The sequence below is a fragment of the Rhea pennata genome, chromosome 1 (assembly GCF_028389875.1).
Source record: "Rhea pennata isolate bPtePen1 chromosome 1, bPtePen1.pri, whole genome shotgun sequence".
NCBI classification, from domain to species: domain Eukaryota; kingdom Metazoa; phylum Chordata; class Aves; order Rheiformes; family Rheidae; genus Rhea; species Rhea pennata.
In genome coordinates, this window is record NC_084663.1 from 32297662 (window position 1) to 32316307 (window position 18646).

At 35.2% G+C, this 18646-nt stretch overlaps 1 protein-coding gene across 1 annotated transcript in view; it reads right to left on the minus strand.

Annotated features, from left to right (window-relative positions):
• Window positions 1–452: 452 nt before the first annotated feature.
• Window positions 453–18646, minus strand: part of YAF2 (YY1 associated factor 2) — a 30189-nt gene continuing 11995 nt past the window's right edge. Inside the window, exons 3-4 of the mRNA XM_062583655.1 lie at window positions 5941–6093; window positions 453–3523 (exon numbers count right to left, since the gene is read on the minus strand). Of these exons, the coding sequence (XP_062439639.1) occupies window positions 3286–3523; window positions 5941–6093 (391 nt within the window). The 3' untranslated portion in view covers window positions 453–3285. The remainder of the gene's footprint in view (window positions 3524–5940; window positions 6094–18646) is intronic.

Below are 18646 nucleotides of genomic sequence, written 5' to 3' on the forward strand. Positions count from 1 at the left end.
TTCTCTTAGAATCAAGATTTTATATGGCAGAATTTAATCTGTTACTAAGTAAAACAGCTTTTGTTTATCTCCAATACACAGACTCAATTTCAGAAAAACAGACCATATTCTACAACTGTATATTTAATCATTTCCTTATGCCACCTATAACTACTGGCACAGTTAGGAAGACAGAAGATTGAACAATCGTATACTTTATCAGTGAATTAACTATAGTTAATTTTTCCCCTTCCCTCCCCTCCCTTTTCCTTTCTAAAACTGGACAATCCATCAGCACATAAAAGAACTTATTTACATGGAACACCATCCATTTGTCTTTGTTGGGTCATCATTTCATGGAAAAACCCCAAATGTATGGCTGTTGAAGACTGGTGCATATTTAAGATTTAACAAATAACAGTTCTTATGCAGAAAACAGTCACAGAGGAAAAAAGCTAATTAAAACACATTACAACATTAGATTTTCACTTTTTATAAATGGAGTAAAGATGCTTTTAAATATATTTACAGTTAGAAAATAGGACTTAGGATTACTACACGTCAAAAATATTTAGAAATTATGAAAACGAAGTTGATTTAAATTATATTTGTAACATTATGAACAGAGCAAAACTGCCAAACTCCACTGATTTTGTCTACTCTGTCATCAGTATTGTCACATCCCTTTAATCATAAATGGGCAAAAATAATTTTAAGATTGTTTAATGCTGCAACAGGCATTGTTGCAAGGTAAACACTAGCTACATAATATTTATTCTTTCAATTAGAACCACCACAGCTCAATTTTTAACTCCTAGCTGACTTGCATTTGCAGATAAAAATTGCTTTTCTAAGTCTTATTCCAAAAAGAATAGGGATTTCCATGAGCCCTTTCTGCACTCTTTTTATTATAACCATAGCTTCACTACATTTTTGAGATTATTCTCTAGTGACAGTTGAATCATAGCAAAGCCATTCAATTCTTTTCTTCTAAACCAAATGGCTACTTATTTCTATAGGTAAAAAAGAGACCTCTTGTTGGCAGTGCTGGGTGGATTATTCACATAAACGTAAATGAAAATAAGATTCCCATTCAGTGAACTACTGGTGATAGATCATTTTTTGCTTGCAAGGAATAATGAAATGTGTTAGCATTCGTCACATTTAAATTAGAAGCACATTTCATAAAACATCTTGCAATGAGATTTTCTATCATTACACTGCTTACTTTAAACAGTTGCAGTTCTCTCGTAATCCATTACATCAGTATATTCCACAAACAGTCCCACCTAAAAATAAAACATATAAAAAAAAGAGTTGAGAAGCATGTACTTTTCCTTTAAAAACTAGTTGTATGTTATTCTGACCTCTAGCCTATCCCCCAAAACATTTAAGTACCTTAAAATACATTGTTTTAAAGATACTAAGATCTGGCCAGGTAACGTCAATGAACAAACATCCTGTTTAGTAAGATAAAGCAGAATACATAGTAAACAGGTCAGTAGTCATCCATCTGAAATAAGCTATAATTAACATTTGATGTCTAAAAAGTTTAAACAGCAACACCAAAGAATGAGGTATGTATGTTCTCAGATATCACACTAGACTTTCAATTTATGCAACTAACTGTATTTCACAACTAGCATCTTACAAAATAGACAGTACCATTGTGCCTGTAGAAGTACTGCATTAAAAACAGAAAAAATACATTACTACAAGAAACCACCAAACATCACAATTGTCAGGGGCTACAAAAATCCATCGTTTCAGCTCTTAGGAGCATGTGTCATAGATTGGTAATAATTTAGGGCTGGATTCACTACCAAAAGGTCCATCCAAATAGTATATGGGCATAGAAATATTTTGGATGAAAGAAAAGAATCAGAGGGATGTGAGTGGACTACCTCACCCCCCACCAAAAAAAAAAAAAAAAGAGAGAGAGAGAGAAAAGAGTTAAATGGACTTTTGTACTGTACTGAATCTGGATCTCTAATTTTAAATCTATACACGGATTTGTGTGTGTGTGTGTGTGTGTGTGCGCGCGCGCGTGTGCATGCGCATCAAAACACTTATTGGTTGTAAACAAAAATGCAAAATCTGTATTCACAAAAATATTTTATTGGTAATTTTACATAATACCAGATGGGATTGTAAATAGTTCTGCTCTGCATCAGTATATTGCTAAGTGCATAAATGTTGACAATTTATGCCATAAAGCAGGGTAAGGATTTTTTTTCATATGATTTATGATATAATATTTTCTAAAGGGCCAAATTAAAATGAAAAAAAAAGTTGATTCAAGAACAAAAAAGTGATAGTATTGTTATTTCCATATTCTTGTGCAACATCTGAAATTTCTGTCATGAAACGATAAGTGATTGTATGACACTACATAAACTTGGGGCAAGGAAACAGTGCTAAGCAAAAAAGAGAACTGCTGTGTTTCTGGTTATTTTTAAAGCTTTTCCAAAATTTCATATTTCCAGATGTTAGTTTTGCCAAATGCTCAGTCATCTGAGCTTCAAAATGCTTGTTACACAATAAAAAATACCGGTGTCTAGTGACAATGTAGTACTTCACCTGAATTATAAAGCTAACCAATCAATCCTTAGAATATGTTTTCTATTTTGCTTGTAAACATTACAATAAGTGTTTTAAGTGTGGAAAAAGAAAAGGTAAAATCAGCAACATAATTCAGTAACAGTAATCTAGTAAAATGTGTCAAACATTGGCAAAAAATTCATACAAATGTTTTATTTAATAACATTTTCCTATTTAACCACACCAAGTACCAGCAGGTGTTTTTAAGAAGATAATTATTATGAAAATTCTGTTGCAGCAATAGTTGCAATAGTTGATTAAGTTGATCTTTGACTTGCATACATATAACTATGCTTCACAATTCTCAAATAATACATATTTAGGCAGCTTGAACTATGTTATAAAAATTTAAATTCAGTACATGCCAATAGTAGAGAATCCAAGAGTTGTGTTAGAATTCACTAAACTAAAAGTGAAAATGGTCTTACCAATAACACTGCATAATGAACATTCAAACCACATTTTCATGGCACCTTTACACATGAAGATTAAAAAGTTGCTCTGAAAATGCTTTGTAAGTTTAGTAGACTGCGTTTAAATTATCATTTCTACCACTGCATTTTTTTTAACTGAATAAACTATGTTCCAATAAAAATACCAATTGTGCATGGATAATCTGTCATGAAAATGTGGTAACAGGTGGCAGAAGTTATGTATTTGCATGTTTTGAAGAAAAGAGACTAAAGAAACCGGAAGAAGTAAACTTTAATGAGATTCTCCATTCAGTGATGAGGCTTCTCCTCTGGGTGAAGATGACCTGGACATTCCCCTCTCTGTGTTATCAGAGCTAGAACCACTCTGACTGTGTTGATCCGCAGAAGCTGCACTGGAAGCAGGTGGTGACTTAGTTTTCTCCTTAAAGTCTGTAATTATGACTGTCAGATCTCCAACGGTAACTTCCAAATGCTGAGCACTACTTCGATCCACATTTTTCAATCTTGGCCTAAATAAAACAGATAATCATATTAAAAGCACCCACTCCCTCGTATTGTCTTCCTCCTATTTTTTATGATCTTTGGAGAAGACACATGTAACATTAGCACAATACTGCTGTGTGGAACAAGTAATACATAAAATAAAATGTACCACAAAGTACTTACTATAGAGTATTTTCCAGCTAAGTTTTACATCAAAATGGCTGTAATACAGAGATAGATGAAAATAAAATGTTGCCTTCTCCATCTTTTCCTAAGATTATGTAAAATTTGACCTTATGGATAATGCAACTGTGCAGCAATACAGTTTTGTTACATATTTTAAGGTTTTTGTTTTTAAAAAATGCCTTTTGTTTTTGTGGCTATAAAATTACGACCCAGAGAAACATCCATTTCCGCAGCAAGCTTAAGACAAGTCTAAGTAGAGAATAGTGCTTAATAATCAAAATTTTGATGTCTGAAAAGCTCATCTGTGCTTTTTGATTTCATCAGCACTGATAGTTTTAAGTACAAATTCTTCTGCATTCTGAAAGTGTTAATTTGCAGCAGGTACATTTATTTTCAAAACCTCAGTAAGAATACTGTTTGGACTGGCCTTTGTGGTCAGAGTATAATTCTGGTATCCTTAGCATATGCTGTGATTTCAGTTATGCACAGAGCTCCGTATTAACAGTGTTGCTGGTGCAGGAAGTCTTTTCATCTAATCTTTCTATCAGTTGATTTTCACAACATACAGAATCAGAGAAGAATGTAATGAATTATATTCTGCACAAGCTGTTGAAAACAGCATGGCTTTATGCATTTAATCGATTCCACAGCTTTCACTAAGTCAAGCTGCAATAAAAGATATTAATATGACATCACATGTTAGCAGGTGTTTTAACAGCAAAGTTCTAACTTTCACCCTATCATCTGACTTTGCTTCGAGGAGAGTTCTAGTAGATTCCCAGTCATTTCAGCTGAAATACGTCATGCCTTCCCTCTACTAAACTGAGATGGAGTTTGACAACTTGTTCTTCAGAGACTGAAGAATCTAAGAGAGGGTTGAAAAATCTGTTGCTCTGTAACATGGGAATGGAGAGGAAAAACAAAACAAAAAAACTCACCCCGCATTACCAGCATTTTGCCTGCATAAGTGGCAAGTCTGGAGGTTACTGATCATGTTTATGGTGCAGGCAGATTTTATGACTGTTTCCAGCAGAAATATATAACTTTTCAGGCAAAGAGAAAATGATATCCTTGTTTATTGATGAAATCTAATAAACTAATCAAGCATTCTTAACTTGCTATCCTATCTAGTAAATCAATTCTGTAAACAAAAAAAAAACCCCAACCCCCCAAAACTGTTTTAAGAGTTAAAAAAAAAAGTCCTACAGCCTAGCTGTTTCCAGTATTTATTCTTTGTGTAAATCTCTGTACTCTTATTTTAGTCCAAGGTTTGTGTTCTCCATCTTTCCTTATCTCACTTTTACATTTTTTAAATGTAATGTTGCAACTTAACCTTCAATATTTACATTTATAATACCTAGTTAGCTTCATTAAAACTTGCTATGTTAACTTCAGATATCTTATAGTTCAGCTGAGTGTGCTAGAAATTTTGAGTACAAAACCCAAGAAAAAGAATCAAACAAAAATGTATTCTCCTACTGAAGTATCTGTCTCCTTAATCCTAACCATATCTGTCTTAAAGACTGTTATGGAACAGTCTTTAACAGGTATTTTATCTTACCTCATAATTTCACCCTGGTTCTGATCCCGATATCGTATTTCAGGCATAAGAGAAGCATTTGCTACTTCTCCACAGAACTGATCCCAAGAAACTTTCCTTGGCTGGACTGCTTTGGAAAGCTCTCCCCCTAAAACTCTATGAGCTTACCATTTTCTTCAGCATCCTAGATGTAGTACAGGGAATTTTTATCATTAGGAAATTTATTTTCCTTACCTATCATAACTAATACCTTAGTTTAGCCTCTAAAATTTATTCTAATTCTGCAAGGATATCAATGACTATGTTACTTTCCCATTCTTCTAGAACTTGGTATTTGCTCTTTCTTTCTTTCTCTCCTATTATTCTGCATCAAACTAATTCCTCTCCTCACCTCTGTTTTCCAGAGCCTAGCATCATCCCTTTCGCCTATCTACAGTTTTGTATGGTATGAGAAAGACATCTGTTCCCCTTAACAAAAGCACCCAACTCTCTCTTTCATTTTTCTGCTGGTGTCCATCTTCTGGTCAAAATTATGAACTGCAGGTTTTCTTCATATTTAATAGGCAGCCTAAAAAACAATGACACTTCAACCCAACTATTTAGCCTTATTTTTGAAAGAGTTTACCACAGCACTTACAGAGGAGTAAAATGCAGAGCATTTTCTTATTTTTTTATTATTATATTTACAAATACTGCAAAAGTTTCTAAAAATTTTACCTGGTTTTCTTATGACTGTTCTTTTTGCTAGTTGTTTCCTTTTCACTTTTTTCCTTTTCTACTTTGTCTTTTTTCTCTTTCTTTGATTGTGTAGGGGGCACGAATTGCTGGGGAACCTGTTGTGCAACCAGCTGAGAGACAGGTCGAGGTTTCCTGTGTGCACATATATATATATATACACATAATACTTAGACTTTACAACATCAGTCTCAACACTCTCTACACTTTGGTTATTAACAGTAACATTCAGTACAAAATCAAATACTGCTAAAACTTATCTAGTTGCTAGCACTTCATTAGAATAGCATATCAAATTTAAACCACTAGAGCCTTTTGATTCACTTTCATTATGAACAACAGACTTTTTTCTGCAGGTTTTAAAGAAAGGACTTTTCAGTGTACCCTCTTCCTCCAGTTGTTATATCCAGACAGAGACTTACAGGGGGTGAGCTCCACAAGATGAAGCTTTCAGAGGGAACACTTTTCCTCCCCATGCCCCCCTCACATGAGGAAGGGGTCAGTTTGGAGTATATATACTTGCTACCAGCACACAATACGTATCACAAAGAAGAAAGAGCTGACCTTTCTATTTATCAAAGTTACAGTCACTGTGAGCTTTAGAGAGTAAAACTTACTGTTTCAACTCATATTCCCCCAAAGCAATGGCAAATCCTGTTGAAAGGTGTTTCATTTTTATCAGGTTCTTCACTAGAAAAAAATATATACTAATACAGTAGGCTGTAGCTAGCCGGACATATATACTCTACAAGTGGGCCAAAAAAATCTTCCAAACTTCAGAATACACAGTGCAGTTTTTTCCCCTCAAGTTTTGATCCAAAGTAAAAAATTTACTATTTTTATATTTTCTGAAATATGAACATTCTTTCTTTTGAAATTGCTTTTTTTTTTTTTTTTTTTTTTTTTTGGTATTGTAACACAAGAATTCTAACATGAAATGAAATATTTTACTCTTTCCAACTCAAATGTATTTCTTTATTTGGACATTTTGGAACTAAGACATTTAAAATCATTACATACAAAGGGAAAATTCTCTGATCCTAAGAAGACTTTAAAGTTAAATTCTTCTGCAGAAGAATTTTTGTCCTGCAAGGCTCTGAGTTTTTTTTGTTGGTGGTAGTTTTAAAATAGGAAAAAGCACAAATTATATGTACTGTGATACTCTGAAAATATAAAGTAGTTATTTAAGCTAAACAAGCTATCAGCTGTTATGCATATTTATTTACCCCAACCTACAAGACCACAAGTCCATACTACTGGCATTTCTTGCTTAGGTGAAGCAATGAATGAAATAGTAAAAGCAGAATATCAGGGAAGCTGTCATTAATAAGTTATCATATTTTCTGCAGTGATTGCTATAGTTCAGGTTACATACAGAAAGGCAAGTTACAAGAACCCACAAAGTGCAGAAAAGGCAGTTACCACAAGTTCACATTTCATGAGTCTCCACAAGTTCTTAATGAATTAAAGTAGAAACAATCTATTCAAAATGTCAACATAGTGTAACTTTGGGGTAAAATCAAGACTACCAAATACCCAGTCATGAATTAACCCCACACTATCTCAGGAAGAAACAATCTCGGCAACAGTGAGATTCCAGTGCTCAGTTTCCAGTGCTTAGTGGAAACTACCCAGCTTTTATCAACCGACAAATATACGACTACATGCTTTTTGGCCAACCACTGCAGGTAGTTCCTCAAAAAACCCAAACATAGTATATTGAATCTGGAATTACTAAAATGACTCAGTGGTCTATAACAGTTGTTTTTATGAACAGAATATATATAACATTTTTAAGAAAACCTGCCTCAGAACAGTCTCAATTTTTCATCATACTAGTTCATAACAAAACAGGGAAAACCGAGGTATAATGGATGCACAAATTTATTTTATGTGAAAAACATTTTTGATATATAAATGAAACTATTTGTTTTGAACTGGAGGTTGCTCCAGGAGATGGGGATACAGCAAGTTAATATTTCGAGTGATGGAGGAATGACAACCCCGTAATTACTACATGGTGACCTGTGAGAATAATCTGACAGGTCACTTATCACAGAATCACAGAATGGTTGAGGTTAGAAGGGAGCTCATCTAGTCTAACCCCTCTGCTCGAGCAGGAGTCACGTAGAGCACGTTGCCCACGATTGCGTCCAGATGGCTTTTGAATATCTCCAAAGAAGGAAGAAGACTCCACAACCTCTCTGGGCAACCTGTTCCAGTGCTCAGTCACCCTCACAGAAAAGAAGTTTTTCCTCATGTTCAGATGGAATTGCTTGTGTTTCAGTTTGTGCTCACTGCCTCTCATCCTGTCACTGGGCACCACTTTGATACCTTCCCTTCAGATACTTATGCACACTGATAAGATCCTCCCTCAGTCTTCTCTTCTCCAGTCTGAACAGTCCCAGCTCTCTCAGCCCCTCCTCATACGAGACACTTCAATGCTTTAATCATCTTAGTAGCCCTCTGCTTGACTTCTTCCAGTAGCTCCACATCTCTCTTGTATTGTAGAGCCTAGAACTAGACACAGCACTCCAGATGTGGCCTCACCAGGGCTGAGCCTGCTGGCAATGCTCTTCCTAATGCACCCCAGGATACCATTGGCCTCTTGGCCACAAGAGCACACTGCTGGCTCATGGTCAACTTGTCATCCACCAGGACTTCCAGGTCCTTCTCTGCAGAGCTGCTTTCCAGCAGGAAGAAGTTGTACCAGTGCATGGAATTATTCCTTGCTAGGTGCAGGACTCTGCAGGTCCCCACTCCATGAGGTTCCTCTCTATCCATATCTCCAGCCTGTCCAAGTCTCCCTGAATGCCAGCACAGCCTCTGGTGTATCAGCCACTCTTCTCAGTTTTGCGTCAGCAGCAAAGTTGCTGATGAGGCACTCTGTCCCTTCATCTGGGTCATCGATAAATAAGTTGAACAATACTGGACCCAGTATTGACCCCTAGGGAACACCATTAGCTACAGGCCTCCAACAGGTAAAACAGTAAAAAATTCCTTGAGACAGGATTAATTGTTGCCCAGGGCTATGGACAACAGCATGATCATGGAAACACCTTAAAAAGGCAAGGAGGAAGAGAGAGAGAGAGAGAGAGAGAGAGAGAGAGAGAAGAAAACAAATAAATCCTCAACATCTACTAGGAGTTTTCAGTACGAAACAATCTCAATTCCAGAGGGCAAACTAGCTTATTTCTATCATAGCACAACTGCACAACTGGGAAGTAGGCTTAGAACCAAGTCCTAGGTTTAGAACTTTATATAGTGCCTAATACCTAATTAAAAAAAAAAAAAAAAAAAAATCTTTGCCACAAGGAACTGAAGTGAATTAAGACCAAAAACACTTGAGAAGAAGCACTAAAAATAAATCAGGAAGTTCTGCATGGTTTTGTTGCAACAAAGAATTCCACTAAGTTGTTTTATTCCTCCTGATTAAACATCCATCTTCACTCTTAAGATGTACTTTTTACTTGAGACACATTTTTGGCCTAACTTCTCAAAAAACAGATCAGACTTTTTAGGCTACTACTTTCCCTGAAGTATATTACTTTTCCCTGAAGTAATTGAAAAATTCTTATCTTTCAAATGTACATTTAACTTGTCAATTACTTCTAAACCTGTGTATCAATTATAGATATATTCTTTCTTAAATGAAGCAAATAAAAAAAAATAAGGGAAAAACCCCACTGATTTATTCTTTCAAATGTTCAATTATTCTCTCAGATAGTCAAAAGGAGCTACAGAATAGCAATCAAATACTTTGCAAGCCACCAGGCTTCAGAAGATAACTGTACCACTCATGAAGTTTTTAACCAGTAACTCATGACTTCACAGTAGCTCAGTCATGTCATTCAAGCACAAAGGAATTTACACAGAGATAGGCTTTCTTGTAGGGAAGATAAAGGTAAGAAAAGATACTGTGTCTGTAACAAGAAATCAATTTTGATGATTTACCAAAATACTTATGATTTATCAAAATACTTACGACATTTTAAGTTTCAAAAACACAGCTAACACCCCCAGTGTAATAGGTTACCAGACATTAAGTACATATAGACAGCGTTAACATTGCTGTTTAATTCAACATATTCATAATAATTTGCTTTTTTAACATACTCAGGACAGAAATGTTCATAAATATAATGAATGTTACTTGTTTAGATATATGGTCAGCTCCTCTAAATTGCATTTTTATCTAATAATTTCTCTTCAATTCTAAGTGGAACAGTAATCAAGAGACATACACTATCACAAAAGCTAAGAGCTATCAATTCCTTCCAATAGAGATGAACACTATGGTTTGGACTCTATGCACTCTAACAGTACCAATGGACTAATTTATTAAGCTTCCTTTTCCAAGAGGACTCTAAGCATCATAGCTCCAGTTATTAAGCCTCTCCTTCCCTAACACTTGGGGGTTTTTTTTCCAGACACAGTTAAATTTCTTCTAAGCTGCCATCAGCCATACTTCTCCTAAGTACATTTCTATTGCAACTTTCTCCATTATAGCTTCATATATTATCCAATTCCTTTCATAAGAATATGTTATCATATTCCTTTCAAGGACCTGTGAAAACACAGACACGTTTTATACATATGACTGCCTTAAAAAATGAGAACAAACATTTGCTTAAAAAAAAGAGCTAATAGACAAACTACAAATAGCTAAAATACAAACATTCAAGTATACTTTTGTTGTTTCCCATACAAATCCTATGAATGCTAATCAGCAAGAATATCATCATTTTTGACATGTTTACTCTTTTTTTCTCGTTGCAGGATATGAGTGCATTTTGTTTTATGGGATTTGTTATTGCTACTGTTTTAGCGGATATATGGATATATTTACAGAGGTTGCAGAAAATTGTTTATTTAGGATTTGTGTGCATTAACTCATTCAACACTGCTGCTCCTAATGGGAACAAATTCTTAATACTGAAAAGGATGTGCTAGTTTTTGTTGTTGGTTTTCTAAAAAACGCTTTATACTAAAGCGATTTACATACCTACACCTGAGAAGTATCTGGAACTTGTGCCCTCAAGTCATTTCCCTTTCCCGCTGCTCAACTCAATACCTTCCTTTTGTTAAGTCATTTGGGACTTTCCACAGCAGCACATGCCTCCTTAATCTCCCTCACTCTGATCTTCATCAATAATCTACCTAAAAGGAATTTCAACCAATCTGAAATCTTCAATAACCTGGTTTCATTACAGCAAAGTAGATCAGCTTTGAAAACAAACAAACAAAAAAGCAGAGTGCAATGTTTCACATTCAAACATTCAGTAATCAACATATGCAGCAGAAGTATTCTCAACTCTCAGTCAACCCACCTATACATCAAACATGCAGTGGGACAACCAAATAGACTTACTGCTACTGCAGCTTGGGTCTGGCTAAACTTATTTAACTCACGCAGAGCATAATTACATTTGCACAGAGCTGCTGCAGCCAGTATGGGTCCATAAACAATCTAAAGTCTTCTGCATTGCCCAGAGTCTGAGCTAAAATTCTGACAGACATGAACTATTTATCTGCTGAACCACCTCTAGGGTCCATGCACTGCAGTCTGGAAACAAAGACTATTACAATCTGTAACAGTTTTGCATGGACCAACTCCAAATCTAACTAAATCTCAAATGATTCCTGCACAACCCTGTAAGTACTGGTATGAGGCTTCCCTGTGTGCAGAGTTCTGTGAAGATACATCCATTTGGTGCTGCATAGCATGCACACAGAGCCAGCCAAGATTGCTGAGCAACACAAAGAGACATCAACAGTCTCTAATACAGCAGCCAACTCCTTAGTTTTAATTCAATGCCAGCCACACTGGTCTTGACTGGCCCATACCGGTACTGGCCCAGAACCAGTACTCTCACCCTCCTAGGACTCATATCAATCATTTTTTTTCCCACTGTCTAAATTCTCCCAAGTCTCCCATTACTCTAAGTAATCAATCCTAGCTAACAGAAAATCCACTTCTGCAAAATCTTTAGGTATGCGAGTTGGTGAGCCATGCTAAAGCACATCACAGATCTCCTACACACTATTTCTTCTTCAGTTTGATGAAGCAGCACAATGCTCACTTCTTAAGGTTCTCTCAGCAAATCTCAGAATTTATCTTATTCTTCTATACTGAAAGCTAGATGATGGAAAGCTAGAAATCTCAGGACTGAATGTACACTTTTCAACCTATTGTCATCTATGGTATGCAGTGTACAGACTAAATATTATGAAAAATATATGATGAAGGATATCCTCAAATGCATACTCTTTCTTGAAATTAAATCCCCTATGCTTCATACATTTTATTATGAGAAGGTATTAAAAAAATATTCCCTAAACTTCACAGAATGTGCTAAATTAAGGAAATGCCATCATTTCTGTTTTTCTATCAAGTTGAAAGATACACTTCAACAGATGACCTGGATCCAGAATGAATATCCCCCAACTACAGCCTCCACTCTAACATGGCCCTTCCTCTTTTCAAGTTCATCTGTCTCCTGGCTCCAATTCAGACAAAAAGCCCTTGTCAGGGACTCATCCTGTCCTGGATAGCAAATTATCTATTTCATAAAGCAAAGTGCCACATATGCAAAATAACTAAAGGCTTTTAGAATACAGTATGTGGAGCCAAACTTTTCAGTCTATTATTGATCTCTGCTCAGTTTACTTGCCTTTTCCTTTTATAACTAGTGCAATTTTCTGGTCTGCTTCTACTTCTCTATCAATGAACAAATACAATTATGTTTTCAATTCATCTTACTCCCTGAATTCCTAAGAAATTATATATATCCTGCCCCATCCTGGAAATTAGGAAGAGATTGCTGTAGCTGTCCAGTATATTACCAATGTGTTTTTATTTGATAGACTCAAGTTTCTCTTTCAGATATTAGGAAGCTACCTTCTGAGCGACAGAAGTATTGAATGAGACAGATGCTGTCAAACAGAAAGGTAGCTATGATATACTAGGAATCATTTATTCATCAGAACAGTTCTAGTTTTCAGACTGATCAGACATATCTTATCTCCTATCACATTTTGATTCCCAGAAAAGTCCAGCTCCTTCTCCAAAGTGGGATATATTTTTTCAAAATTTACCATTTACTTCTCTGTAGAACCCCTACAAGGGGTTTTCTCTAACTTTCACTTGCTACATTTTTTTTCTTCTTCTCTAAAAGATCATCACTTCTTAACAAGCAGCTTTCACAGACTTAAAAAGATTTTATCCAATGGAATCCCTAATCTCTAAGAAGCACTACTTATTTAAACTTCTCCCTGCAGGGAGACACTGACCTTTTGTTCAGGACAGCAGACTCATCCCTCAAGAATGAGGGCTTAGAAATATTTGCAATAGAAACCTTACTGATTTTTCCTGTCCCTGGGCACAGTATGCTTTTCTCAAAAATAGAATAATCCACATTATTTTTCAAAACCAAAATATCCTTCCTTTTCAGATGATTCAGGAGGACTAGATAAATGCTTCCATGTTATAAGAAGTTCCCAAATCTTCTACACAGCCTTTTGATCCTACCCTGCCCTTACGCCCTCACTGCACAGGACTCATTATCTGAGTCCAGTATACTTCTGAATATTTGTTTCATTCACAGTTCACATATCCACTCTGTCTGTCTCAGTAGCTAGGCAGACCTCATTCATTGGGAACCAGTAATCTAGTCAATCAGTGCTCTGAATTTTGTTCTCTAGGGTTTTTCTACGGATTAATTATCAGAACCACTATTGCCAAAGGCCTTATAATCAGTAAGTAATCTACTTAGACAAGTCACCTTTGGTCAAACTCTTGGGGAGGTGATTGCTAAAGGAAACAGGACCAGAACAAAAAAAGGCTTTTGGCTTTTATGCATATTCACCATACCATAATATTGCTTTTCCTTACAATGTCTCCTCGGAAAAAATTTAGTTTGTTGCAAAAGCTGCACATAAACACAGGACATGCTAATGAACTTCAGTTTTTCCATGGTTCTGACTAAGGTAGTAGGAATCTTAAAATCAGAGTCAGGGGGTTCCCAATTAAATATCTTCAGTCAAACTGTAAGAGAACAAGTTCAGTCAGCTTTTAGAAAAGAACACCTAAAACTAATCCTAGGCATCACAGAAAGTCAATCAGCTCACCAAACCACTGGAAGTTTTCCCGTATCCCACTTCCTTCTCTCTCATCCACACTCCCTGCCCTTAAAAACCAAACCAAACCAACCAACCAAACACCTACCACTATTTACAAAGGAATATTGTTTAAAAACAACCTTCCCAAAATTAAGCACTTCTGACATTCACAAAAAAAATATAACTATTCCAGTAGCATCATGACAATGTTTCCACTCTTTATCCAGTTCACATCCCTTTGATTTTTTGTCCTCCTCTGTATGTTGTACATACAAGTTTATGCAACTTCTATGTTATTTTAAGTCATGCCTAAATTCAGCTGGTTGCTACCTAATATATAGACAGTAATAATTTTTGTTAAAGCACTCATCCTTAAAATATACAAATTCTTCTCTCCATTTGTCTATAATTACATTGCCTGTTTCTTCCTTTGACTACTCTGTTCTCCCCTCAATTCCATACACAAATGTGACCCATAGATTCACCTTATCCTTTAATGTGAACTTTTACCCTCATGTTCTATCTATCTCAAGTGGCATTTGCTTCTACAGTTAGAGGGCCACAATCTTTAATACAGTATTCCTCACAATATTCCACTGTGGCAGAGGAATATTATTATCCCTAATACTACTTATTAGCAGAAGCACAAAGGAAATAAGGACTCAGACCTATGAGAAAGTATTATGAATAAGCTGATATGCAGTAACCACCATGTGCACTCTTAAACCACTGCAAATGCTCTGTAACTTTTGTTAGATTAGTTTTCTTCCACTGATAGAGAAAACTGTACTTAAAAGCCTTGCTGCAGATAGTTCTGCCAATTAGGTGATGCACAGGAACTGATAATACTATTGTAAGAATTCAAACAACATTAAACTTCTAAGGGACTTTTCAAAATCACTGCCAAATCTGCAGTATGGAAAGTATTTAACCATTTCTTCTCCAATTGAAAACAAGTACCCTCATCACAAACTGACCTTCTACTCAAGCAACTGCACAATATTTCAAAGACTAATATCCTCTAGCATTAATACTCAAAATTTATTTTTTCTGCAAAATGACACACACTTCTATACCATCCCCAGTACGTTAAATATTTGATTTTAAAAATGTCAGACTACAATAGAATGTACAATCAGACAGAGACATATATAATGCCTACAACAAAATTTCTGGACACTTGAAAATGGCATGCACCTTAAAATAATATATATATCACATAATAAAAACAGTGTTACTGTGAGACAATCATATCTTATCCTCCTTTCCACCACCCCTTTGGGTCTGTCTTCTTTTTGAAGTGCAAGCTTTTAGAGGCCACTATCAAACTCTAAGCTCACTCTGCACAGAATTTAAAATTCCTCACTTCTTGCCTAGTCTACAAAACTTGCGTGTACTTTCTTCAACTGGAAGTTACTGTAGCTTTAAATCATTTTTAAAAAAAATATGTTCCTCTCTCTCCATCATCTTGGGTATCTCTTTTCCATCTTCTACTGCGCAACATCTGTGCATTTCTGGCTAAGCTGAGTTACAATACTCTAATTTTTTTCAAAAGGGATTCTAATTTCAATCATGCTTCTAGTACTCCCTGTTCTAACTAGTACTACTTTTACCAACTTTTGCTATTACCTCATTTAGCAACGACATCAGAAGTGCCTCATTAACATGTCTTAGTTTTTCTAGTCTTCAGTTCTCTTGGAATTAAAAAGCAAATTCAGTTCTTATGACAAGGAGATCGACTGAAAGTCTTTACTTGTCTATATCTTGTAGTGTACTGCCATGGAAATGAGAATAATCCCTGGCAATAGAAGACAGGTCATTGAATAGATGAAGTTCAGTCATCCCCTTTTTATAGTTTTGGTCTTTATGCAGAAAATAACAGGATGGGGGCCACTTCCAACGATCCTCTTTGAAATGTGTTACCTGTTTGCTAACAGCAAAAATGTATTTTGCATCACACAAGTCAACACATTCTTGGAAAATTTATAGTGTAACTTCATATATAAAAGGCAGATATTGCATATGTTTTTTGGCACTACATCTTATATAGTGTTGCAATTCAGGTATTCACACTTAGGACTGCACATTGTCATGATACTCTATGATCTGTATCACTGTTTCACTTCTTTATCTTTTTATACCCTCTATCATCTTTTCCTTATCTCTAGACAACACAAAGAAAGCCAAACTAATGACAGTTATGACTGTTTCTTCACCCAAATCATTCTATTATCAACTCCTAATATTAGACAGTCAATCAAATAGTTTCAAAATATGAACTCTTCTAATGTTTACTCCATTTAAGTAATTAAATAATCAATAGGCTGTTGTGAACTAAAGAAAACAATTGGAATTAACAAGGTTAGGTTTAACCAGATCCTAATAAAAATCTTATTTTTCCGATATTTCTATTATAGATAAAAAAAAAAAAACTTCAGAATGCTGTTAAATGCATTAGAATCTTGTTGAGATCAAAATCGAATAATTCCAATCCTACCTTGTTCTTTCATTACTAGACTGAATCATTCCCCAGTACAAATGTACAGGCTTTAAATATCTTATAATTTATTTGAAGATCATTTTCCACACAGGTCTATCCTAAATACTAATGTCTCAAGAAGCTAACAGAAATCCAATATCCACAGTAATACTCTAATCTCTAGAATTTTTCTAGTTCACAGTCATTACTGAAACCTCAAGAAAAGCTTATCTTTGCACACTTTCTACTTAATCATCGTATTCTTCCCAGTCCTTACTCAAAATCTCCTTCACCACATATCCTCGCTTCTCTAACTACTAAGGTCCATGCTCTCAAATATCTTAACACAGTAATTATATCAATTAAATTAAGAATTAGCATTCAGTTCTCATCTCAATTACAAATAGATGCATAGAAGGAACAACGGATTAGTCAAGCTGGAAAGATGCCTGCAGAGTTTCTTTGCAGTAAACAGCTCTTTAAAAAAACAAAATACATCAAAGGATATGAAAAAATGTATTTAGACAGATTTTTTTTTTTTAGCAAAAGAGCACTCACATAATGCACAATATTAGGAGAATATCTTCACTGAAGCATGAATGCTTTGAACGATTCCTATGGCTTTTAAGTAACTTCTACAGGATACAGCTATAGTTAAATATTGTATCAATGAAGTATAATACACCTCCTGAGTGTTTTCAAAAAGACATTAATTATGCAGAGTTCTAACTGTAGTTTTGGATTACAGCTTAGACAGCTTTCTGCTCTGAAGATTACAGGACAGGCTACAACAAGCAGCTTTGGAACGCGACTTTTCCATTATGGACTGATGTTTAGATGCTACAAGGTCTAATTGGCTCCTGAATGAAATATATGCATTTCAGAATTTTCCACATCAAATAGTGGAGTACCATAAAGTAGAAGATACTAAGAATTAAATACCTTTTCCTCCGGCCCTTTCTTCCATTCTTTTAAATACAATTCTACACCCTCTTACTCCCATATAATGATGACCAGGTACTTTACAAGTGTCAAGTAATTAACATTTTCACTTCCTCAAGCACGTCTTCTCTCTTTGTCAGAAGTCTTTCTGCAAAAGAAGTTACAATGAGGATAGTGACTTTTGCATCTATACCCTTTCCTGCCTCATCTGTCTCCCACTTTACTGGACCTTAACACCAACAAATGCAAGTAACTTCATCTAAACAGGAGAAGAAAGTTTTAAATATATGTAATTGTTCCAATCTTCCCTGTTTGGGCAGATCTCTGCCTGTGAAGAGCTTAACTTCAAACATATAATTATATATATTTTTTATTTATTTTTAAGACCAGGATTCTATGAAATATGTCATGAGGCTAAGGCCTATATTTACACAGACGTTACAATGGTGCCTGCAGCTTTAAATAAAATAAATGGATAGAAATTAAATTTAGCACCCTAATCTTATCAGCACAGCTTACAAATACATAGGTAAAGTATTTCCTAAGACTCAAGAAATTGTTACTCAAGTTCTTTATAATACAGAATGAAATTGATAGATCTGAAACACAAACATGTGCATTAAGTCATTACAACTGTCCTCATATAATAAATTAGACAATCAACAGTCATTAAACTGAATTGACACATACTGAATGGTAAAATCTTATTAAAATTCAAGTCAGAAGGCAAAGTTTAAATCTTACATTTTAGACCACTTATTCCATTTTATGTACAAATCTCTATCATTAAGGTTTAAGGACATGCAATGCTGCAGTACAGAAGCAAAGGAAAAAAAAAGATTCCTTATCCTTATTCCTAATACCTCTCAACAGAGATGCCTCAAGACAACAATGAATTTTTCAAGCATCAGTTTGACAGTAAATACTTTAAGCAATGTCCTGAAATATTTTTCAGACTTCAGTAGCAGTGGACAACACAGAAAACAATAATTCCAAAATAATTAGAGAGAAATGTCACACAATTCAACATACGCGCACACACACCCCTCAACTTTTAATATGCCCTCCATATACTTGCAAGTTAGTAGCTACAAAGTTTGAGACTATTTTATTCCACCTGGCAATTTTTGAAACTAACAAAACCTT